The sequence below is a fragment of the Chaetodon trifascialis genome, chromosome 18 (assembly GCF_039877785.1).
Source record: "Chaetodon trifascialis isolate fChaTrf1 chromosome 18, fChaTrf1.hap1, whole genome shotgun sequence".
Taxonomy (NCBI): domain Eukaryota; kingdom Metazoa; phylum Chordata; class Actinopteri; order Chaetodontiformes; family Chaetodontidae; genus Chaetodon; species Chaetodon trifascialis.
In genome coordinates this window covers 11,103,146-11,129,428 of record NC_092073.1, presented here as the reverse complement: position 1 = coordinate 11,129,428, position 26,283 = coordinate 11,103,146, and the positions used below count along the sequence as shown (strand labels likewise).

The 26,283-nt window shown below is 43.3% G+C and overlaps 1 protein-coding gene across 5 annotated transcripts in view; it reads right to left on the bottom strand.

The window, feature by feature from the left end:
• Window positions 1–26,283, bottom strand: part of phldb2b (pleckstrin homology-like domain, family B, member 2b) — a 39,906-nt gene that overhangs the window by 9,564 nt on the left and 4,059 nt on the right. For 3 of the 5 annotated variants that reach the window (XM_070985690.1, XM_070985691.1, XM_070985693.1), the window contains exons 2-13: window positions 22,090–22,146; window positions 21,787–21,910; window positions 20,047–20,145; window positions 19,193–19,276; window positions 12,274–12,393; window positions 9,764–9,948; window positions 7,913–9,139; window positions 4,465–4,842; window positions 3,464–3,625; window positions 3,250–3,387; window positions 1,793–1,921; window positions 219–374 (exon numbers count right to left, since the gene is read on the bottom strand). In XM_070985690.1, the coding sequence (XP_070841791.1) occupies window positions 219–374; window positions 1,793–1,921; window positions 3,250–3,387; window positions 3,464–3,625; window positions 4,465–4,842; window positions 7,913–9,139; window positions 9,764–9,948; window positions 12,274–12,393; window positions 19,193–19,276; window positions 20,047–20,145; window positions 21,787–21,910; window positions 22,090–22,146 (2,859 nt within the window). Of the gene's footprint in view, window positions 1–218; window positions 375–1,792; window positions 1,922–3,249; window positions 3,388–3,463; window positions 3,626–4,464; window positions 4,843–7,912; window positions 9,140–9,763; window positions 9,949–12,273; window positions 12,394–16,750; window positions 16,966–19,192; window positions 19,277–20,046; window positions 20,146–21,786; window positions 21,911–22,089; window positions 22,147–26,283 lie in introns of those variants that run through there. The other 2 variants (XM_070985692.1, XM_070985694.1) reach the window with 1 other exon arrangement.

Sequence of the window (26,283 nt, the reverse complement as noted above, 5' to 3'; positions counted from 1 at the left end):
TGTTACGCGTTTCTGACTCACTCATGAAGCACGACAACTGTGCCAAAGCTACTAAACAAAATACATTTAATGCTTTCACATCATTTAAATAAGTTTTATGGTCACACACACAATTACGCAAATAAAACAGAAATAAAGAAAATACAGTAAAATGATGGTCAGTGGTGATTTTCAATTTTCTGAAAAATGAAAGAATTTCCTGAACCACACAAACAGACCTTGCGGTTGACGGTGCTCCGTTGGTAGTCTGCGATCTCCCGGAGAAGCTGCTGCGTATGGTTCTCCTTCTCCTCGTCCTGCCTGCTCTCTCGCTCCAGTTGTTGGAACTCCAGGTCCTCAAAACGCTTCGTCTCTGTCTCGAGCACCTCACAGTCCTGACACACAAACACACACAGACACACAAGAAATAAAGCACAGGTGAACAGGCAGGACAAATGCAACTACATATACTTTTATAGTACATACACTTGAGCAAACATGCAAAATGCAGGCATGAAGGTAAAAAACACAAGGATTTGTACTCACAATATACACAGGGAATGTACTGTCGTAAAATAAATGCAAATACATCAATTTAATAAAATTTTGAGATTTACAATGGACTCTGGAGCAGCACTGAAGCAGTAACATATTCAAGATTACGTGCAACAGCCTGACACATCCTTGATCTGATGTTTGAGAAATATCTCAAAGTTCTGAGAATCATTTCCCCGTTTGGTGACATGTGAATCATATTGTAAAATCTCAGAAAAATGCAAGCAATTATGTATCGAAAAGGCACTTTCTCATCCCACAATACGCTGGCACAGACAAAGCAAACCAGACACACAGATTCCTCACGTTTCATCAGCACTTAACAGTCATGCAGACTACTGCACCAAAGCATAACCAACATCTGAGCAAACATGCACCATGTTGCATACTGTAAGCATTCCCCCAAAATACAGACGATTTAAAAGTGTCGTCTTCTCAAGAAATCAACATATTGTTATGTGAGAGGAACCCGGAGCACCCGGAGAAAACCCATGCAGGTTAGGCTAATCTTGGTGTCTCTAAATTGCCTGTAGGTGTGAACGTGAATGGTTGCCTGTCTCTATGTGTCAGCCCTGTGACTGGCTGGCGACTTGTCCAGGGTGTATCCCGCCTCTCACCCAGTGTGGACTGGGATCGGTTCAAGCCCCACGTGACTCTCTAAAGGATAAACAAGTACAGCTAATGGATGGATGGATGGATAGTGCTATGTATCAAACACAAAGAATGAAGCCTCGGACCCTATGCCCAAATGTCAGTGTATTCTACAATAGCCAAACAGGTCTCAAAGCCAAACTCTTGGGATGCTCTCACAGGCTCAACTCTTCTGATTAAAAAAGAAGGGGTGCAGACATAGAAACTTTAAGAGTTAGACATAGAGAGAGAACATAAACCAGGTAAAGATCAATGGTGGCTTTGGGGTGGAGAGTAAGTTTGCTCAGGAAAGAAAATGTGTGCATTTTCACATGCAAGTCCAAGTATGCATGCATCACATGTCTCTTTCTATGTGAGTCTGTTCTTGTGAACACCTGTCCTGTATTTTGAGTGTCAATATACATTATTGGCTTTTTTTTCTGGGTTTCTTCTATCAGCGAATGCATGCACAGCTGTTGCATTTCCCACTTGTTTTGAGCATTCTTGCTTCTATGCTTGTCTACGTGTTGAGTTTTGTCTGCATGGATCCACTGGTTTACACGCTCCAGTACGTACTGCATCTTCCTGTGCATGTGTTGGTGAGGTGCAAGTGTGTGTGTGTACTGACCCTGGCCAGCTGCTCCTGCAGGGGCTCCTTGGTGGCCTCAGGGCAGCTGTCCAGCTGGGAGCGCTGCTCACACACAATCTGAGCCAACCTCTCTACTCTGCCCCTTTCTGCCTGCAGCAACTCACACGCCTGACATACACACATGTACACAGACACAAAGACACGCATACACACCCACACAGACATGCATGTACACAGTTGTTTATGTGTACATACAAACAAAGGGATGCACACGCACACAGGACAGAGAGAGGATGGCAGCGTTAGTGGGACTGGGGAGCCACAGTTAGTCACTACGGCAACCAGGTCAGCAAGATTAGCCTAGAGGGAGTGGGGGATGAGGGAAAGCTGGAGAAAAACATCTATGAAAAGGGATGGTGAACTGGAGAAGAATCAAGTAGAAATGGAGGCATGAAGATAGCATGAGTAGCATGAGTTCCTTCTCCTGCCTTGTGTCCTCTGTTTGTTTGAATGGAAGTGAGTGAGAGTATGGGTGAGAAGGAATGGTTCTGTAGATTAATGGTCCTCTCTACCACAACATAGAGTACACAGGCACCCAAAATCTGCTCAAGCACTCCACTTCACCTCCTCTTCATCAGAAGTTTTGAACACTCAGGGCAACATTTATTTATCGGACTGTTCTGCCTCTCTTAACCTTCCGCCTCGCTCTCACTCTGCATCATGATGTGGTTTCATCATGCAAAGTTTCTAACATAGAAATCTCACAATCAGGCTACGACTCCAACAGTGCAGAGCATCCCAATACCAACGCATGCACACACAAACACACACACACGCACCCACACAACAAATTCAATCTGTTTACCCACTTCCCATTCCATAAATGATGCCATATATTGATAAAAATTCAGACAGGCACAAACACACCCACACCCCCGTGGTCCTTCCGCAGGAGTGTGTGTAAAATAGGATCACTTGGTGACCGCCATACCCTGGGTAGTATTAACAGATATATATTTGGAGCAGAGACAGCATGAGAAGGATTAACACCTACCAGTTAGTCACATGACCCCTAAATGTATGAGAGTCTCAGAGCAGCATATGTGATTTCAACACCACATGCACACACACACATACATATTGGGAAGGAAGGGAAAAGCCTGTTGCCGGTAATAACTCATGTTTAGTGTACATGTTTGAGGGAGATACTGTATGGTGAGGAGGGGTTTGAAACACTGCAGTCTGCTTCTTCTTCTTCCATATACCAATATGACTTACCAGCCCCTTAGCAAAGGAATTCAACCAATCTGAGGAAGGTGCATCATCAAACCTCTTGGTCTGTGGATTAATGCTCTCTGTATTTCAAGTGTCCTCTTGTCTTTTTAACCCACCAGTGTGTTAACAGGCTCTCGGCCTCCATGTCAGCCATTATGAATCTCTGAGAGGTTTCCCTCTCACTCTCACTGCTTTACAATGAAGCCTCTCCTGTTAAATACCTTTTCTTTTTCCTGTTGGGACTTGGTCTCTAGGTCAGCCATCTTGTTGTGAAGTGCTTCCAGAGCATCTTTTTCCTGCTGGAGAGCAGCCACCTCTGACTCCATCTCAGCCTCCACCAGAGCTCGCTCAACCTCCACCTTGGATAAGTACACACCAGTGAGTAAGCCCTTCACGGTATATCATATTGTCCCTCTCTGCATCCCTTCTCTTTACCTCTCGGGCAGATTCCTCCATTTGGTTGTCCAGCTCTTTGACCTTTTGCTCCACCTCCTCCATGTTGTTCAGCACCTGGATCCTCTCCTCTTCCACACGCCTCACTTCCTCCTCTGAAGGCCTCACCTCATGCCCACGGCGACGGGCTGCATCATCCACAGCCTGATAATGACATCATCACGAAAGTCACAGATTGAATCATTGTTAATATGTAGTTAAAGCTTAAATTGGGGACTCACTTTCATCACGTTTCCATGTTCATGGAAAAAAAATCAAAATCTTTTATTGTAGCTAATTAATATTGGGCAGACAAGTGCACACACACTCACACCCACACAAACAACAGCTGTCAACTGTAAATGATAACACTTAGCCTGCTCTAATCTAATAAATGAGCTGTAAATGTCACTCATCTGTGTATACGAAGGATGTGCATGTCAATACTTTCCAAGTATTAAGAGGAGTGATCCTTGTCACTCTCATGTTTTCCAGACGGAACAGGGAGCATAAACACTTCCACATGAATCCTGATTAATCTTTTGAGGAAGTGACCAAAGTCAAAGGTGCTACTGTTGCAGTCTCACACATGAGGGACACAGTTGTAGATCCATATGCATTACTGCTTAACCAAAGAATGGTGCAAAAACACCAATAAGTTTCAGTTCTCTCTGCACACATCCTCTATTTTATTCCCCAACTTGTGCAATCTCAGGTCTCCCTCTTGCTCCCTCCTATATTTCCTTTTTGTAAATGAGTCAGGTGGTATGTTCAAACTCATTTAAGTACCAATGATGTTAAATTATATTGCTGACCCTAAAAGAAACACCTGTTCACCAGCTGTGTGCGGTATCCAAGCCATGTTCAGCCACGGTCATTAAGTCATGAGTCATTAAGATATAGGTGATGAGCTGACGGCTATACGCTTTAATAAACAGGACTCTGCATACATCTTAAGATGTGTACATATAAATGCGTTCAAATAAATGCCCTATCTCTTGTACCTCATTGGTCCTCTGTATACGTGGGGAAGGTGATGGACCGAAGCTTCGCAGACTGACAGCGGGGGATTCTGCCCTGTTGTCTCTGTGACCACTGCTGCGCCTCTGTCGTACCTGGAGATCATCATCATAGTAACCGTTTTCTGATCCAGGGGAGGCCATGTGTCCGTTCCCCGTCGTTCCATTGACAGCCGAAGAGTCCGAAAAGACCGATGGTGTGTCATCATCGTCGTCGTTCAGTTGAAGCTTCTCAAGCTCCTGGTTGATCTTTTGGAGATCGGCCACAGTTGAAATGGGATTTGTAGCTGCGCCACCTCCATCTCTCTCAGCTCGGCCCAGCTCCGAACACAGAGACAGGATAGTCTCAAGCCGCTGTCGCTCCTGAGATGAGAACACACACACAGACATACACACATGTGTGAATGAACGACAGTATGTGCAAATGTAGTGATGAGATTCTTTATGATGTTGTCTAGGGTAGGGTATTTAAAAAGTGAGTGAGTAGAGTGAATAGAGCTGAATTCAAGTTGTCCAGCTATTACCTCAAAAGGAGTAAACATTCATGGTGGCTTCCTTCAGTAACAAGCCCAAAAGTCCATCATTTTATTAAACTCAACCCATTGCCTCTTAGACACAGCACAGACTGCTAGGGTGCTACATCAATACAGTATAACCCTATGTTGTTAAATAACACATTTTTATAAAGCCCTACAGTGGTGCTGGATATGTGCACTAAACTTTTTAGGTGAGATGAAAAAAACAGACCACAAACAGAGCATTCATTTGCCAACTAAGATGGTAACTATTCAAAATCAGTAAACAACTATTTTATTTCTTCATTTACATGCATATGTGTTTTCAAATTGGTTAAAACAAATGCACAAGTTGTTGTTGTGTTATGTTTCTATACTGTAGAAAAACGGAACAGCTCAGCTCCTACTATTTCTTTCCATCATAAAATCAAGTGCCCAGAGCTCAGGTTACCTGGGGAAGCATTGCAGAAGTCAATCCCTCGAAATGTCCTTGTTCAGTCCAAAACACACTCAATACAGCACCATCTTCCTTGTATGTGATTTACATACTCTAGTTTACTATATCATTTGCATACGCTATAAAGAATACTTCCTCTCACTGGGAATCCCTGGAGTAAGTGTCCCCCGTTCCCCAGTTCTGCCTGCCCGAACACAGCTATATGGAGAGCTACAGAGGCTGCAGAGAGTCAAAATACTCATAGGTTCAGCCGTAACTTCTCTGTAGGGAGTATGCAAGCCACACAGTGAGCCTGTGTCAGTAATACTAGAGACGGAGAGGAGGTTAGAAAAAAAAAGAACGTAGGACAGAGGTCTGCGTCTGTGTGCGCCTTAGTGAGTGAGAGAGTGTAAGCTAATGAGAAGGTGGACAGCTGTCAACTATGATCGGAAGTGTGCACGAGAACGGGCCATGACTCCAAACACAGGAATGTGTCTGTGTGTACTGCCACTAAGGAAACTTTCCACTTCCACACTTTCCAGGGAATTGTGCTCTAGGAAGGAATCTGAACCAGGTGAAGTCTGGAAGATGAAAGTCTTTGTCGTCTGACAAACTTTATAGCACTACACATATATTATGTTGCTTATTATAAAACCCATTATTTTAGAAATAGAAACAAAATTGTTTACTAGTGGAATAATCTTTTGCATACAGGTGTGAAGGCATGCAAACAAATATACACCCCACTTATGGTGTGTAATGTGAACCAGCAGCAGAGGCAAAACAAGCCTGTGTCAGTTTGTCACCTTGTTCTATTCTAATGGACACAAGCCTTTGTGGAGCCCTTATAGTAATCAGCTGTCAACTAGAGACAGACGGAGAGAGAGGCAGAAAGAGGGAGAGGAAGACACACTGTCAGGAGGCCAGTATAGAGGGAAAAAAGGAAAGAAAAACAGAGAAAACCAGGAAAGGACAAGAAAACTGTGGAAGAGAGGGTGAGAAAATAAAGAGTGGAAACAAGTTTGGAAAACGGGCTGCTGCAATGACCTGACACGCAGTGGCCAAAAAGAGGGCAGCAGGAATTCCAGTATTCCTGGGGTCTCTGTCTCTTCATAATTACTTCTTCTGAGAGCTCTTATTAGTAGCAACCAAGTTCTGATTTCACCTGAATTCTGCAAATTCCAAATTATTTACACTAACAACACAATCCACTTTGCTAAATGCCAACATGTCAGTATGGACTGATGGGACATCAGAACCTGAACTTTACCGAACTTCATCAAATGCACCAAAGATATAAATCCAAAAGACACAATAGGTAATCTCGTTAGCTATTGTTTTTGTGTTTCTCTTCCTTTTATTGCTGTTAACATGCCTAAATAGCTGTTCTTTTACACACACCTCATTAACAACTTTGCATTGATAGAATGCAGTTTTTCTGTACTACCACTAGAGGGCAGGCAAAGTTAAGACAAGGCTTCCCTGAGCTTGGGCTGAGGACTCAGCGATCCTATTGTGGCTTGCTAAGACCAGTTCATCTTTTTATTACCTGCGATTCAACACATATTAAAAAATAATAATAAGTTTGAAAATTAATTATATACACTCAAATCACTGTTTGATTGAACATAAACTTAAAAGAAGTGCTTGTGATTAAAATCACATCAAATGCAACCCTGGGTTACATAAATATTCCATGTTGATATTGGGCAAAGTGAAAACTGGCTCACTGATCAGAGCAGAAGAGGCAGGTCCACAATGTTCCATCTTGCAAAGCAACTAGAATCCAAAATATCTGGAGGCTTACTGAAAGCCACTGTGAAGCTTGTGAAACTGTTTGGTTTGCACATCATCCAGAAAACTATTTCTCAGAGTTACACCACCAGTTCACTATGCAGAATATGGCTGTGTGCAAGAGGGAGAAAAATAAAGAGAGAAGGATGGTGGGATTATGATTCCACTTGTCATTATATGCTGAGCATCTGTGTGTTTATCCACCTGCTACACTCTAACTCTGCTCTCTAATCTTCTTGGGTTTCTCTAACCCACATCTGTCTGATGTGTTCTGTGGCTCTTCAGCGGTCCGAACCACACTGGGCCAACCTCCAGATGACTAACATAAACACACACTGCACATACACTAACACGCACAATCCAAGTGCAGGGTTAAGAATAGTCCTGTCAGTATGGGCTAACTGCCAGAGGCATCTGTGTAATGGTGAACCTCATTTTCTGTGTGTGTGTTAAGCTCCTTGGGAGAGTGTGTTTGAGAGGACGAAGAGAAGGTTAGTGTGAAGGAAGGCATTCTTACGATCATTTCATTTCTTGTGCGTCACAGGTTATAGCTACGCATCTATAGAGAGTTACTTGACCCGAATGAAATATGTTGCCATAATTTAGGTTAGCAGATGCTGGGGGCAAGACGGAAAATTGATGTCCTCTTTTTAAACAAAGGAACCCACATGTGCAAGCACAAACTCACCAGTCTCTCCACCTCCTGCTCACGGAGTCTCTCCTCTTTTTGGCGGTGGTGGTAGTCGGTCAGTTCCTCCTTCCCACTCAGTGAGCTGATACTCCCCCTTCTTTCCCTGAAACCCCCTGGTGGGGTCACTCCTGCCTTTCCAAATGACTGCCTCCTTTCACCCAGCCCCATCCCAGGTTCCAGGCCTGCCTTTCCAAAGGAAGACCTCCTCTCTCCAAGTCCAGGCCCTGGGGCACCAGCGAGCTCTAGGCCGACCCCTCGCCTCTCCCTCTCACCCAAATACAGCTCCACTCCTGTGGAGACTCCACGGCTGGCCAGCCGCTCCATTTCTGGAGGGCTGGAACCTGTGGAGCTGATGGAGCCCACAGAGCTAGTCGAGGTCAGGCTGAGTTTTTTGGCCACACGAGGAGAAGAGGAGCCCCCCGCCCTGGACGGGATGGTCACATCAGGTGGGGCGTTTGTGGAAGGGATGGAAGGGGTGGTGGAAGGAAAGTTCTTAGGGGTGGAAAGTGAGATAGACACGACACCGTCTCCCTGAGTAGAGCTCTGGATTTGACTCCTGCTGGAGGAGAGCTGGCTGGAGTTACTTGAGTTGTGGTTGAGGTCAGGGCTGGCATTCTGGCTGTTGTTGTAATGGTCTTTGCTAAATTTGCAGCCCCCCTCAGATCGCCTTGGGGGCAGTGTTGACAAAGTCAGGGCACTGTTGTTGTCACGGGGAGATGGAGAGGGGCAGAGGCGTGGTAGCGAGCGGCTGTGCCCACCTCCCATCATCCCACTAAGCGAGCCTGCAGAGTATTTCCTGGTTCGATTGCTGGGCAATGGCTCTTGGTTGCCATAGCTACGGCGGCCAAGACGGGGGCTTGATGGCATGCTGGTCGCACCTCCTGCTGATGGAGTGCGGGATGAGGAGGATGAGGGAGGAAGAGAGAGGAGGAAGCTATTGCCACCATCAACAGAAATGGAGGAGCCTCCACCATTCCATGTGGACAATAACGTAGAGGAGCCCGGGTTGTGCAGCCGGCGGCTATCTCCAAAACTGTCCTGGTTGCGACCGATAGAGGTGCGGGAAGACAGAGAAGAGGAAGGGTCGGATCGTCTTCCAGGGGAAAGAGGGGGAGCAGATTTCAAAGACATGGGCGGATGATCTAAGCCATAGAAACGTCTGGCCTGTTCCTGATAGGCTGATGAGGATGTGGCAGGACTCGTGATAGGAGTGGTTGGAGGAGACTGAGACACAGAACAGAAAAAATAGATTACAATTGGAAATATTTAACGATGCCATCCTAATATCTATCCATCCATCCATCCATTTTCGAAACCGCGTATCCCTTTCGGGGTTGCAGGGGTGCATAGGGGCAATTTTACAGTCACCAATTAACCTAATGAGCATGTTTTTGGTCTGTGGGAGGAAGCTGGAGTGCCCGGAGAGAACCCACGCATGCACGGGAAGAACATGCAAGCTTCAAACAGACAGGCCCGACCCGGGAATCGAACCGGCAACCTTGTTGCTGTGAGGCACGCACACTACCTGCTGCGCCACCGTGCAGCCCCATCCTAATATCTAATGCATGTAAAATATGATAGAGGTAGAAAAAGAGATATACAGAGTAGATAATGCTGAGGCTTAAATATATAAGCAGTCTTCCACTAAAGCTTTGTGACAAGAACAAGAGTGATGAGTAAACATTGGGCTGCCAGTTGAACACTGCAGTAGCCAGGGATAATGGGTAAGCCCTGGTTAGCCATGTTTGGTCATGTAAATAATAATTAAGCCCAAGGTAAACATCCAGTCTAACCAGAGAGACTCTACGAGCCCTGTTAGAGCACAACGCAGATGAAATGATGGCTGACCTGTGTCACACTGAAGTAGGAGGGGTTAGCATTCCCGTTAGCTCTCAGGCTGTTCTCCAGGGCAATCTTCTTGCGCTGCAGGGTGTCCATCAAGTCCCGGAGCTCGGAGGCTGATCGCATACCCCTAGCACTGCTGGTGCCGCCCACCACTGCATGGCTATAATCACTGCTAAACTTCAAGTAGTCTGGAGGTGGGAGAGAGATAAAATGGTAAAGAAATTAAATGGATAATGAAGTGTAGATGAACAAACACAGGTGAACAATTGTGGGAAAGAGAAACAAGGAGATATTAACAGGAAAGCAAAGAATATGATGATGAGACACAAAACAATAGAAAAGCGGTATGACTGGGATAAGCAATGCAGATGTATAAAAAGATGGACGGACATTACATTTTCTCTCTGTTCAGCTTGTAGGAAAACTGTGTAAAAAGATCAGTAACAGGAAAAGAAGAAGGGAAAAAAGGAAAAAAGGGAGGGGTAAAGAGGCATTAAAGGTTGGCAGAAGACAGAAAGAGGGAGAGGGAGGTTTTGTGTGTACCTGAAGCTGCGACTATTCATAGATGGGGTCTTTGGCTGGACAAACCCAACCCAAACAATTCACAACTGGCAATGAGTCACCCGAAACAGGCTTCAACACACACACACGCACACGCACACACACTGCATGCAAATACACTCTTGCACAAAACCACCCATTAGATCCAACAGAAACACTTTAACTCTAACTCGACTTCAGTTGCTCGGCGTAGGATTTTTGGAAAGGAAAAATACCACAAAATGTTCTGGAATACCCTCAAGAGGCCCACCGCCCTTCCTAAAGCCTTTCATTTAAAGCAGTTTCAGCAGTGAGGGGGTCTTTTTTCCAAAACCTTGACAGAGTCGGTTTTTACTTCCTTCCTGCTAAATCTTGGTAAGACAAATGAGCCAGAAGCTATTTTGTACTTGGTGAAATATTGCTGAGGTTGACACAAGTATTTTTGATTAATAGCACGAGTTCCAATTTTCTGTACAGAGGTCTTCCTACACCAAAAAATAAATAAAATTAAATTTAAAAAGTCCGTAAATATTATCAAAGACACAGGTAGAAACACTTAGGAGAGAGTAATACATGTGAAACTGCCCAGTTTTTTTTCCATCTGTGGCTTTATGTGGAAAAGAAGCTATTACAGTGTTCAAGCTTAGACCACCCAGTGTTTAACTGTCACATATGCCCACACAGACACGCACACACACACTCAAAGGCTTTCCTACAACTGACGACCGAGAGAAACACACGAAACGGACACGTTTGTGTACATATGTCGAGTCTACGTCAAGAATTTAAGCCTAAATGAGAATATTAAACTTCTACTGCTTAGTTGAGAGATACTGTAAAAGAAACTAGAGTAGCTAACAGTGCGCGTCATAGCTGAATATAAGCCTGTGTGAAAAAATGTCAAACCTTAAATGGTGGAGAGAAATGGGGCAGAAAATTAAAGACATCATAAGATCCAGAAACACACACACACACACAGACACCCACATGCAGGGTGTTTGTGTCCATACATGGGCAGATTTATACTGGAGGCCTGGCGTGCATCAGCTCTGACTATTCTCTTCTATGCCCTGCTCATTTTGCTTTGTGTGGGAGGCTTCCCTTTAGGTGCACATGTCAGAGTGTGAGTCTTGGCAATCTGGAGGATAACTGTAAAGATTTTGGCTGCCTGTTATAGAGAGTGTGTTCGATGTGTGTGTGTGAGAGAGATGGAAGTCATTTCTATGAAAACATCAGAGAAGCTGGGGGAGATGGGAGTGCATTCCTTATGCTTGGGAGTTTAAAGAGCAAGGATTCCACTGATTATGACACACACACACACACACACACACACACACACACAACCTTGCTCACAGCCCGATCAATCACTAAGGAGACAGCACAGTCCAGCTGTCTCACTACAGCAATAGGAGGGGCACCAGATGACAAAAACATTCCAATATGCTTTGAATTTAACTTTAAGCATGTGTGTGACAGTGAGAACGTATGTTTAGGAAAGACACACGAGAGGGCTAAAAGAAATACCTGACCCCACCCTACCCTTCAGTCTTTCTGACACACACTCAAGACTGAAATCTCAACCACCTGTCTGGCTCATATCTACCTGGAACTTAACTGTGAGATTCCCACCAGGGGAGAGGAGCGAATATTTTTGTGGGGACAGATGTTACATCAGGAGAATAGAATGATGAAGACCTATAGGCAGAGAATAGGTGAAATGCAGACAGAGGAGGGAGGCTTGGAAGAGGATATAGTGATGTGGCAGAGCAAAGGCAGAGAGGAGGGACAAAGAAAAAAGGACAGGGATCAAGTGCAGTTCAGAGGTTAAGGAAGGGGTTTGCCAGACCTACTGTGTGTGTGTGTGTGTGTGTGTGTGTGTGTGTGTGTGTGTGTGTGTGTGTGTGTGTGTGTGTGTGTGTGTGTGTGTGTGTGTGTGTGTGTGTGTGTGTGTGTGTGTGTGTGTGTGTGTGTACCTGTGTTGTAGGCTAAAGCGGACACAGGGCTCTTTTGTGGAAGCATGCTCTTCATTCTGCTGGCCTCCTCAGGATGGTTGAATCGGAAGAAATAGGACTTACCCAGACACAGGGAATAACCTGCAGAGAAGGCACACAGACACACAAGGTAAATTTAGAGATACAACTCACATTTACTGCGACAGAGGATGAGTGATCTACAATGCATGAGTGTTGCATAAAGAGAATAATCTCCACTTAAGCCCGTGACTCTTGTCATTTGTGTCAGTGTGGCACAAACCACAGAATCTTGCAGAGCACAAAAGCAACTAGACCACGGTGGCATACATAATGTATTAGGAATATATTACACAATGTGTGAGGAAGTCATAAGCACAGCTTCAAATTAGAATGAGCCTGGGATATTTATTCACAGCCGGACACATACTTGCACAAGCTTGTGCACAGCCAGACCATTCCAGACCACAGTGTTTGCTCTGGCCATCAATTAAGCTGAGAAGGCCAGGTATTAAACAAGATGTCAGGGTCACAACCTCTGTAATACACACAGCCAGCCACAGCTGTCCAAATACCTCAGAAGGGAAGAGAGAGAGAGACAGAAGTGCTGCTGACACACACACACACACACACACACACACACACACACACACACACACACACACACACACACACACACACACACACACACACACACACACACACACACACAAATACAGAGGTCATCTGATGCAGGAAAAGAAATGAAAACACTACACTGACGCACATTTTGAGGAGTGAGCGGAGGACAGAAAATCACAAGAAGAGTGACTGAAAAACAAAATCTCCTTTCATTGGTCTGTCTTCTGACAAGCACACGTGATCTCTCTAAGATCCCTTCAACCTCCATCCCTGAGGGCAAAAGGTCCAGATAAGCATTACAGTAAACCCTCACAATGTTAGCATGTGTGTAAAAGGCTAAAAAAGCACCTCCTTAATAGCTCCATTACAGTTACATCAGATTCCTTGGACCTGAAGTCAGACACAACCACTGAGGCAAGAGGGGGGATAGCGAGAGGGCGAATGGAAAAGGCTGAATGGAAAAATGTCAAAATTGTTTTTCTTTCTTTTCCCTTCTCTCATTCGCTTCCCTTTTCTTTCTCACTCTCCACCTGGTGCAGTTTCACAAACCTCTGCACAGAAAGGTTGTGCTAATAGCCAAATTGGAGATTATGGTTTAGCTAAAAGAGGTCATATCTGTCTAGACATTGCCTTACAGTGACTAGAGAGCACTTTTTTCTTTCTTGCCTTCAAAGCTGTAATTTCTCAGCACAGGGGGAGACCGGAGTGCAGTTGTGAGGTGGAGCTAATGCCACACACAGACAAAAACAGAGTAAGAAATGTTTAGTCTACACAGCTGGACTTTGAACATCTCAAATACATACTCATGTAAACACAATCTTGCAGGTTTGGGCGCAAACTGTGAAGCAGTGGCATCATGACAGAGAGATCAAAAGGTCTTATGCATAGAGGGAGAGAACACACACACACACACACACACACACACACACACACACACACACACACACACACACACACACACACACACACACACACACACACACACACACACACACACACACACACACACACACACACACACACACACACACACACACACACACACACACCGGTCACCATGAAGGCCAGTGTGAGCAAGATCTAATGATATGTGTTTCTCATTGCCAGACATGAGTAATGTGTGTGTGTGTCTTCAAAATGTTGTGTACACTCTGTATCTGTGTGTGTGGGAGCAAGTCTTCTAACAGTGTCTGCATAATGACTCACAGTAACTCTCAGTATTTAGCACAATAGCAAACACACACAAACACACACACACTTTGCCAGCAGTCAGCTCTTGTAAACATCTAATTTCCTACCCTCAACAGCCTCACCATGTGCTACCTTTAAAGTGGAGGGTAAAGCGTGTCGCCCTGATTTGTTAACAGCCCCCCATCCCTCCCCTCTTTCTAATTTCCTCTCAGGGCTCCTTCAGCTAACAAATAACTACAAGCTAATCCTCTCCTACTTTCCATCTCCAGCAAATATTTAAACCAGTGATTCAACTCCATCTTTATTTACTGTGGCTGTGAAGAAATGACCTAACCTTTTCACAACCCTTGTTCCTAAACACCATCTGTGACACAAGCACAAGGGAACAGACAGCATCCTCCACATCTAAACAAAAAAAATGAAGTCTAATCTTAACTGCTTGCACAAACTAAATTTAAGTCTGCTCTCCTAAATAACTAGCGCACAAACACACGCCCACTGCCCCCGACGCACACATACACACAAAAAACATTTAATCTTGTTCATGTGTTTACCTATTTACCAGCAAATTGAGTTTGCCTCCCATGTCGAAGCATGTGCCCCCCACACATGCACGCACACGGACAGACCCTCTCCAACAACAACAAGATGGGAAATTAGTCTGTATATACATTTATAGGATAATTTAAAGTTTGTGATCTACAAAGTCAGACCTCAGAGTCTTTGAGGGCACAGATGTAGGCGCTGTATCGTGTCTGGAGCCAATTTCTGTTCCCATGTAGATCTGAGCGAACCAAACTACGCTCTTACCACAATGTTATGGAAGGGGAAACTCAAAACTGTTTCTCTATTTGGTTAGCATAAGTGGAGGAATTGCCAAATTGAGACCGTTAGGTTAGAATGAAAAATAAACCAATTACAATGATCCCATGTTGATGAAAGTCTCTTACCTGCTCATCGGTCAGGTTTGACATGCAAAGTCATCACAAACCCAAAGTTTCCAAATGTGTTAGATAAAAGATCTCCCGTTTGTTTTTTCAAAATGTCTAAATTATTTGGAAAACTGCTTGCCCTCACAATGTTGCTATGATCCGACCAATCGGCCTTGCGCTGAACTAAAGCTGAATTCGCTCATTCATGAAAAGATGCACACACACACACAAGTCCCAGTGGGAGTGTATATTGGCCTCAAAACCACAAATTAACCCTCTCTGGGGCACAAGGGTCGAGCAGTAACATCATAAAAAAATAGACTGGCCCTTCTCAGGGGAGTCGGTGGAGATTAGTCACTCATTCACATTTCTCTCTCTCTCTCTCTCTCTCTCTCTCTCTCTCTCTCTCTCTCACACGCACAAACACAATCATACAAACATATGCATAATCTGGCTCCTCACCAGAGGCTCGGTAGATATTTTCCCTCTGCTCTATCTCAAATCTCATCCACAAAGCATCAATCCACTGACGCCCACCCTACTTCACCCAAACAAAGGCTGCAGTCCTGGGGACCACCACAGGTACAAACTATTAATAACCTGTAATCTATCAGAAAGAAAATAAAGAAAGGTAAACACGATACAACAAAAGCTGATAACAAATAACATATTCCTTATTTATCCAGTTTATAATATAAGACTGGTTAAAAGAAAAAGCCCAAATGTGCTAGAGGCAGGCACCATTGTGAACACAATGCCATGCAAGACAATGAAGCAGGTTCTGTTTCCAGGTGTCAGGTATCCTGACCACTGCGCCTGTCCTCATAGCCATGGGCTAGTTCTTTTTGCCACATGCACTCACACCAGTCTGTGAACTTGCCGGCAAACTCATGACCCCGAGGCATGCACACCAAGGTTATTTACATCAAAAGGTGCAGGCAATAAGCTAAAACAAACAGGTTGTGATGGAACGCCTCCAACATTTGGCTGCAAGACAGAAACGTAACTTTCACCACCCAGTAGCTTGGATTAGACTGAGTGGCACTGATTCACACCTGCTCTCCTGCTGAAATAATAAGGAAGTTGGGGCTGTATTTCTACTATTAACAAAGCAAAGATAAAAAACAGTTCAGTGATTTCAGCCAAGCGCCTTAGTATTTCCATTGACATATAGACAGATGGTACTTAATTAATATTTCTGATGGCTTACATTGCAGCTAAACAGGAAGACTTTTGAACCAAAAAAATCAATAATATCTACTGTTCAGCAAAGCCTTTACCCTGGCTGCTTATTTACATGTCGAATAAGACAAAGCCTCAAATAAACAAATCCATCCATTGCCCAACCTGTTCAACGATCATGTGAGGAACTGTGTGTTCATGAAAAACACACGGAGGTTTGAGGGTGACTCTGCTATCATGAGCATCAGAGAAGGAAAAGACCTTATCAAACACACGCACATCATGCAGAGATTAGCACATACACAAAGTACTTAGATAGATAGATAACTAAACAGCTAGCTAGATAGCATGCTAAAATTATCTCCGGAGAAAATACAACAGATGTAAAGTGTTATAAGTAAATACAATAAATTTCATTCAGGAAAAAACAGGAGCGAATGAATACGAAGCATTTCACAAACGGTATAGTTAAGTAAAAAAGAAGTTCGTCAGTTAAAACTGACTAAATGTAACGCCACTTTTGTTAGAAGAGCTAACAGAAATCAGTTACAAACCTTTTCAGTCCCATTCAGTGAGCACGTATCACGACAAGACAAACTATTTTTCTTCCTCTTGATGTCTGACTAATTATCATGACAAGAACTTATCCTAGACAGGTGGAACCAAACAATTATTACACATAAATATATACTCCTGCCGGTCCCTGTGTTGTTGTTTGCTTCCCTCCTCAGTAAGTCGCCTCCTCTCTCCTCTTCACTCTGTGTGGAAGAAAGTTGCCTGATTTACCATCCACAAGTCTGAGTCCGGGACTGTACCAAATTTCGGAAAAAAAAGGGGAGCGCGAGAATCAAGATTTAAGAAAGCAAACGATGATAATTACTCTCAAGAAGTACAATAACACTAATGAACATCAAACGACCAATGGAAAGAGAAAAATGCGCAAGTAATTAAAAAGTATTTGCAAAGTAACCGCATATAAAATAATCACCCCTATCTGCAGTTGGTAGGTTCAAGGGCTATTAGACAGTGAGGTATTTGGTAGACGCCCCCTCAGCTTTTCTTTGTCTACCTACCTACTTTCCTTGTCTTTTCTCTGAAATACCTTGGAGCAGTTTAACCCCAATCCAGCTGGACAATAGACACTGACTTAAAAACCTTGCAAAACTGGTGATTTTATTCTATTTAAACAGCTAACTGATTTGTTTAAGAAGCAATCAATTTGATGTCTGAAACAACAGAGAAGGAGCAGATTTGAGGGCTTGTTGCACAGACTGACTGGCTGGAGACAAAGTGGAAGAATTGGAAAGGACAGACATCACTGAAAAGCAAATAAAAATAATCTCTAATCCTTTTCTTGTAGATGCTTGTTATCTGCACGCAGCATGATCCGATTGACAGCTGCCCTGTATTTTATCATGTGTGCAGATTGTGTAAGTGAGAGAGAAAGAGTGGTTATAAGAGCAGCTGTGTTCTTTGTTCTGCAGCCAGATTTGCTTCAGACTGGTGTGAATGCTGGAACATTGAGTTTTATACCCAGGACTCCATTAAAATGTGAAATGAAGTGCAAATAGATGTTATGCCCATTATTGTTTTTATAGGCATCAGAAAGAAGAAATAACCCTGCAGTCTTAATACTGCTTCCTTGGCATTGTTGTTATTCCTGCACAGTGATTTACATTGTCATCGTTGTTGTTATTATGTTGCATGAACATATTAGCATTCAACAAGTGACTTCCAGATGTTCTGCTGAGCTAGGAGTGACGTTGATGTGATTCCAGGTCAAGCTCAGAAGTCCCAAATACAGAACAGATCACTTCCTAAACATAGCTAATCATCTCCAGACTGCCCCACAGTGTGTACGTGTGTCAGTGTGTATTTGTGTGTGTGGTTAGACTAACTCAACCCAGAGCTTCTGAGGCCATTGAATATTCCTCAAAGATGTCCTCTCTCTTTCGCTCCCTCCATAATTTTCCAAACTGTGTCCTTTTGACTTTTTTTTAACCCCTTTTTCCCTTTCAGCCCTTTCTTCCACCCCTGCTACTTCACAATGCCCTGGCGTCCCGTGTGTAGACACACCAAAACGTTGTCAATATTTGAATCAGGCAGGCACAGCGGGGAGATAAATAGGCCTGTCAATATTTAACTTAAAATGGCCAGGCCACACAGGGCACAATGAGAAGAAGAAAAGCATCCACAGAATGGATGGACACACAGAGAAGGAAAGGCCAGAGTAAAATAAGAGAAGGGGAGGAAAGGCAAGGAAAACTGAGTGGAAATTGTTACATAAGGCAAAAACAGTGAAACGTGGAGAGCTCTGCGACTGGAAAAGGGATTTTGGGAGAGGGGTGACAGGACAGAGTAGAGAAAAACTGATAACAAAACAAAAATACTGGCAGACAAAAAACAGACACAGGCACGTGGGCAGGGGTAGACATCAAGATAAGAGAATGGGAGGCTACTTTGTGTGTCAGTTTTCTGCAGTCTGCTATGACACAGTCCGGTGAGTGGTGTATCCTCTGCAGTTGCTGGAAGCTGTGATTCACTAGCAGCTAGCTGTTCCAAACCACTACGAATTAAACCAAACCAGAGGTACACACATACACATTACATCATTCAAAACACACACACAAACAAGTGGGAATGTTCACACACAGAGGCCCGTACATTTATGTGAAAATACACACACACAAACATACCGTGCACCCTGCCGTTTCCATGCAAAACGTCAGCACAATGTTAACTGTACCCTTATGACTTGTACACATACTGAAAGGAATGCAAGTTAACCAAACCACAAACTAAAAACTCTCTCTCTTTCACACACACACCACAGGAGTTATGAAATACTGAAAGTATGTTCACTCCATGCCATCAAGTCAACTTTCAGGCCACCTCTTTTATTGACCAGCAGATGGCAATATTTCAATACTTGTGTTGGCTTGCTGTGTGCTGCCAAGTGACACACCTGAGGACAGTATACCGTGTGTGCGTCTTACCCTGTGTGAGTGGCGTGGGCACAGTGACCTGTACTCCATCCAGACTGCAGAGGTGACCACAGGGGTCCAGGGTCACCACCCCTCCTGTGTTATAGGTAGTGATGAGGAAATAAGGGATAAGTATACATTCAGTCCAAGGTATTCACTACTGCAAAAATTTAATTGCTAGTATTTCCTCGTTGAAAGATAACTCTTCAAACTACACTACAACTACACTCTCTCTACTACACTCCCCATTTTAATCATAACATGCACAAAAAGCCATGCTATTTCTGTCCTCACTACAAGGGTTTGGTCTGAATTCTTAGCCTAGTAATTACATAGGCTGTACCACACAGGAACAAAAACAGCCTCGAGATGGCAATCAATCACTCGGTTTTTCTCTGTGTCATCAAAGATATTCTTTGATTCACACAATACACTGACAATGAACTGAAAGATATCCATTTTGATAGTTCACTTGATCCCATATTCGTGTTGAAACATTATTTTTATTGAAGCAAATTAAAAATTGTAGCCATATAATATGGGAATTCTAACTGATTTTGTTGGAGTTTCGATTTTAATAGCTTCAAAACACAACAAATAGTTTGTTTTCAGTAGATTTAGCAGTTTTTAACAAAAATAACGCAAGCCTTTCTGGGTTATTGGCCGATGCACACTTAGATAAGCAAAGATGCAAACTGGGCAGCAATTCTAAGACACACTTGCCAGCTTTTAATTCAGAGTGACAAAGTCCAGTTGCGATCGATTGAATGCCCTGAAGCTTACAATGACCTGGATGAATGAGAATATTCACAGGCAGGCTTGCCAATATTATGAATTCATTTCATACAAAGTGAACTGACATCAACCTTCATTGATGATGAGACAGTGCTCTGCCTCGATGCCAGGCCCCTGGATGGTGATATCTTGAGGAATTGGAGCATCTTCTCGGCCTATGCGGGTCACCCCTGGAACGTCAAACAATAAAAGCGATCATCAGTAAAATACAAAGCATAGAAAACATAGAATTATTTTATATGTCTTCTTGAACCATATGGGTGGTCTGAGATCCACACTTTAAAAAGGCCACTTCAATATTGTGACTTTTAACTGGTTATTCATCCTCAGTCTTCACATTTTGGAGACAAATAGACCCTCAGTTCTCCTAAAATGGCGCGTTCACATTGTTGACATTCCTCATGGAAGGGCACACCAAGCTGGGAGATTGTGAAAGTGTGGAAAATTATGTGGAAGAGGTTATGCAAAGAAAACTAATAATTTAAAATATGAAATGTTGCAATGCTGATTTTACTAATACAGTCAAGATCCACATCAGTCCAAATACTGTGACACGTGTTGTTGTGGCTGAAATCACGCTTAGCCTCAAAGGAGAAATCAACCCGTTCATCTGCATCCATGTGGATGTATGGTTTACTACAGTTAATAGTTTGTCATACTGACTGCAGGCTGAATTAAAAAGTGAATAAATCCATCCATTTAAACACTAGCGCAATTTTTCACAGCACCATTCTCATGGCTGAGAAGAGGCGAAACAAGAAGTGTCTGTCTCTCTGCATAATGAGAGCTTTGTGATCCACACAGGACATGTTAACTCTACAAGTGTGTGTGAGAGTTGCCAGTGTTTTCCTTATAGGGACAGACACTTACCAACTTTCAATGCTTTCAATCTAATGTCAGTCAGTTTGTATATATTCCATGTCCTATCTGCAGGCTACTGAATTTTAATCAGTTGTGAAAGCATGTGTCTTGCTCTATCATGTTGTACATCTCTTTCTTTGCTCCCATCTCTTATCATGTGTTTGGCACACTAACTGGAATAATAATTAACATACGGCGTCTGTGGCTTGCTGATCTCATGAATGTGTGTGTGTGTGTCTGTGTGTGCTCACACATACAGTACATCTTTCCTGTCAATATTTGCAGGATGCGATTTGTTGAATGAAAAAACAGCTTGAACTGATATGAAAACCACTTCTCCAAGGAGCAGTATGTATTTCAGCTGAATGGAATGGGTGCTTTCTCTCAGTTGTAGCAGTCAGTGTCATGAAACCATGTTGTGTGAGTCTGTTTTATAAATGTTTTGCGTTGGTGGAGTGTTGGCCTGTATTAACCAAGAATAATTTTCATCCTCAGTGAAAATGAAAATAAAAAACCAGGGATGTGGATGTACATGAGTTTTCAGTCCAAAAGAGCCCCATGGGAGGAAGTAGTGTCGACTCTTTGTCTCAACTTTACTGCGACCCAGCATAGAGTATCGCTTTCCCCCATCACACTCCCCCTTTCTCTCCAGTAACCACGGAAATTAAGGAATGGGTGGCAAAAAAGAGGGGAGAAGTAGAGCGCGGAAAGGCAGGGAAACAAAGGAATGAGGGAGGGATGAGGAGGGAAGGGAGGACACTGTAAAGGTCTGCTTTCACCACAGGTGACAGCTTTACACGACTTATGAAAAATGACATCCATTTAAAAACTCCATGATCTGGGCATTGGCAAGGGAGGGGGAGATGAATAGCTGCTAAATGGCCTAGTAATCCTAGCCCATGGAGCATGTGTTTCTGTGCTGTGTGTGTGTATGTGTGTGTGTGTGTTACCTTCTTTCAGTGGCAGCAGGGTGATTGCCACACTCAGCCTCCCGCTGCCCAGGCTCACCAGATGAGGCGTGGCTGTCTGGACCTTCAGTCCCTTCCCTGTGTCGATCAGGTCCAGCGGCGGAGACTACAAGCATCATTCAGAGCGGAAATCTATTTATCACTGATATATTCTTCATACTTGTAAAATTCTAAAAGTTGAGCATTCTGTAGCATTATAAATATTTTTTTTTATTGCTCTGGTCTGCTCCTTATTAAATAAAGGGGTGTATGTATGTGGGAGTAGGTGTGTGTGTGTTCTCTCACCTTGGGTTCAACTGGAGACATCTGATCTGACTCTGGTTGGAACATCATCTCAGAGTCCTGCAGTTAAGATGGAGAAATGGAAACTCATCTGACTGATACCACGAATAAAATAATTCTTATGAGATCTTAATCTCAATGGGATTTATCTGATTAAATAAAGGTTATAAACATGCTAACTGCCTGTGCTGAAAGTGGGAGGGTAGACATACATCAAGGCACACACATATTCTGTACTTGTAGGCAAACATAATGACAAGAGTAGGGAGAAAAAAGTTGTACACATCTGCACACAATGCTCATATGTATAGACGTATAATCAAACTCAATTACACACACACACACACACACACACACAGACACACACAGACACACACACACACACACACACACACACACACACACACACACACACACACACAGAAAAAAACAACTGTGCATCACATGCCCAGCTGCTGCCACATGAGAGGAACTTTCTCTGTGAAAGTGTTCCATGGGGAAAATACCACTTGGGAGGAAAAAATACACACACACACACACACACACACACACACACACACACGCACACACGCACACACATGCACACACATACATGCACACACACACTCACACTCTCTCTTTCAAAGCACCAGGCAGTATGATGGCAGACCATAACCAACAAGTCGTGGGAACTCTGTTTTCGTGGAACATTTCTACCAGCTCCTCCCGCTGCAAACCAGCTTCACTGTGTGTGTGTGTGTGTGTGTGTGTGCGCGCGCACACACTTGTACTTACTACATAGTGAGAAGTTTTTAAGCAACAGAGTGGGGATATTTTGGAAAGTGAGGACATTTTAGCCGGTCCTCACAACTTCAAAGGGCTGTTTGACAGTTAAGACTTGGTTTGAATTACATGTAGGTTTAGGTTAGGGTTAGGATTATACATTATGTCAGTGTGGGTCCTCACAAGTACTTTGAGTGTTTGAGTGTGTGTGTGGACATGTATTACTCATGTTGTGGGGACGTAAATCTGTACAGTTACATTGTGGGGACTCGCCTTCCTTATGAGGACAAAATGCAAGTCTCCACAGTGTAAATCATTATAATTTAGCGTGAAGATTTGGGTTAAGGTTAGGATTAGGTAAGTAGTGGTTATGGCTCGGGTAAGAGCCCGGGAAATGAATGTAACTCTATGTAATGGAAATACAACTGTGTGTGTGAGTCTGTGTGTGTTTTTCAGCCAACTGGCAGCAGAGCCTAATGATAGCGATGTCCATAAGTTGCGTGACCTGTATGTCCAACAGTTTGGTCCAGGGCATTCATGGTACCCAGATGATGGTCGCTAATATATTAGTAGCCCCCTGACCCCTCTTCTAGCGTCACTATAGGGAGAAAATTGAAACTTATTTATGCAAATGTTGATGAAATTCAAACCTCAAACCTCAAACCAGGACTAACCTCACAATAGCACAGTCGTGTAGTGTTTGTTTCGTCCAGTGCACCCTTGGTTATAATAAACATTTAAGTCTCAAAGGGCTACTGGTGGGGCTTCAGTGTATTGACTATTCTTTTTTTGTATTAGATGATAGTGGAATCCAAGAAAAAAAAAAAAAGTTAAAATGTTTAAAGGGTGGGAATAAGTAGGAAGCCAAGAGAAAACATAGCGGGGCAGGATTAGACTGGCATAAAAGGAAGAGAATGACAAACTATTAAGAAGAATGAAAACAGAGCGAGATAAAAAGAAACAAAATCAAAAATGCCTCAAAGATGTCTGTGTGTGTGCGCGTTTGAGTAAACATACTCAGATCCAGCGCCAAGGACATCCCTGCCGTACCCTACAATTCAATACAGGAAAACAGCCTCGCTTCTGTTTATGTGTGCATTCACATCATTTAAAAGGCACAAACACCCAGATGGATGAGTGAAACGCTTCTCACCAAAGCAGAGATGATTACAGTATATGGGAAACCACCCCGACCACATTTCCTTTTTCACCGTCTGTCACCTCCTTCCTCTCTTCCTCTTCTCTCTCCTTGTTATCCTCCTCCCCTTCCTCCATGATATCCTGTAATAATCCTGTAAAACTACACATTATCCACCTCATAGTCTACACCATCTTATTCCTTTTCAATACTTTTTTCCTTCCTGTCTCTGAAGTGCTCTCTTGTGCTTCTTCAACTGTGTTTTCCAACTCTCTCTTCCTCTCTTTTTTTCTTCACTTCTAATTTCCCGTCTTTCTGCCTTTATAATCCCACTCTTCCTCTTTTTCTTACTTTTTTCCAATCACCAGCAGAGGAAGCACAAATCAAAGCCATGCAGCTCCATACCATTTCCTCTAATTCAGCAACAATTTCCTCTCTGAGGTCACTTTGCTGCTTTGACACCCTTATTGCCTTACAACACACTCACACACACACACACACACACACACACACACACACACACACACACACACACACACACACACACACACACACACTTGCTATTCTTCACCTTTCATCTGCCCCTGTAACCCCTATGCATACAAAAACATCTACAAATAAAGTCACACATCAGCTCTTTTTGTTATCACATGAAGATATGAGGCCCCACATTCCACTGATTTCTTTCCCTCACTCGTGTAGACAAAGCAAACACACGGTGTATGATGGCAACATCAGCTGGACAAATGCATAGGTGCTATAGAGACTGGAAGAAAAATGCAGGTCAAAGTCAAATGTCAAAGCTGAGGGGGGCTGTTTTGCGGCTTTACCTCCCTATGTCCTTACTCACCTCCTTGACTCTCCCTTCTTCCACATATGAACATAGTGTCTCTTTTATTGACTTCATTGTTCCTCCTCATTGTCTCTCTGTTGCTCTTTTTTTGCCCATATACCCCCTTCTTCTTCGCCAGGTGTGCGCCATTCTGGGCAGGTCAAGACAAGTCTTTGGCCTTGTTGTGCTCTAGTTTAAGCAAAGCAGTGAGGTGTGTCAACCCCCCCTTCTAGATTTTCAGATTTCACATGGTATCCTGAGGGGTCTATACAATCTCCAATCACCAAAACTGATGCTATCACAGCATCTGGACAAGAGAGCTTAAGTATGAGATTTCTGGAAGGTCTAGGCAGGTTTAGAGAAACTTCTAAATACATAAATTGTATGATGTACTTGTGAGGACCTTCGCAGTTATTTCCCTGGCTGCGGAAAGAAGTCTGCATGCATGCTTACGAGAAAATGACCCCAGTAAACGGGTTCAGTCAGTTTAAAACAGCTTCAACAGGACATTTCCTGTGACAATGAAGTCTGGGAAATTGGCATTCTAGGAAATATAGGTGATCAGGTGAGTAACACATGAGGCAAGCTGAGGGAAACAGGGCAAGTAAACTTCAACTTTTCATCACAAACTTATTCCTGGAATGGAATGATATGAAAGACTGGGAGCGTTTTCAAAGGTAAATTTTTCCTTTTATGGGAAAGTTGACCAATGGGAAAATATCCTAAAGGCACAGTCCTGACCTACTTTTAATAGACTACTAACTTTAATCCTAAATCTGGTGTCCTAAACCTGAACTAGCCTGAACTGAAGACCAGTTAAAACAATGTCAGTAATACAGCATTATAAAATCACAAGGACACAAGTGCACGCACACACACACAATCTCCTTTTGATCCCATCTGTAGAACAGCTGAGTCTCCCCAAAATTTGCTCTGCATCTGGAGACAGAGGGGGAGATAGAGAGAAGAGGAGAGAAATATGGGGTGAAGGGAAAAGAGAGAATGGAAGATTGAGAGAGGACTCATGAAAGCAGAGGGATGCATCCTGCATTCTCGGACTGTTTCATTTCGTCCCTTTGTTTTCCTCATCCTCTGCTGAGTCCCTTCTCTTTTTGTATTTCCTCTACATCTGTTTTGTCTTTCTCTCTCTTTCATTATTGTTTCTGTTACAGTCTGCAGCCTCATAACTGCATCTCAAGACAATCCAATTGTTTTTAATGTCACTGATTCGGAACAGATTTTTTTTTAAGCGCACCGGTTGGGACAGTTAAGACACTTACATGTGTCTGTTTTTATGCGACAAAGCTCGGGTTAAATCGTCAATATGGCAGTTTACCAGATTAAAATAAAGATAGGACATTTAACATTCTCGGCCTACAACCGTCTGAAGGTGCATACCGAATCCTCTCAGGTGCAATTCTTGAAATATTACTCAATATATTGTCGCTATATTGGAGTAGTTAGC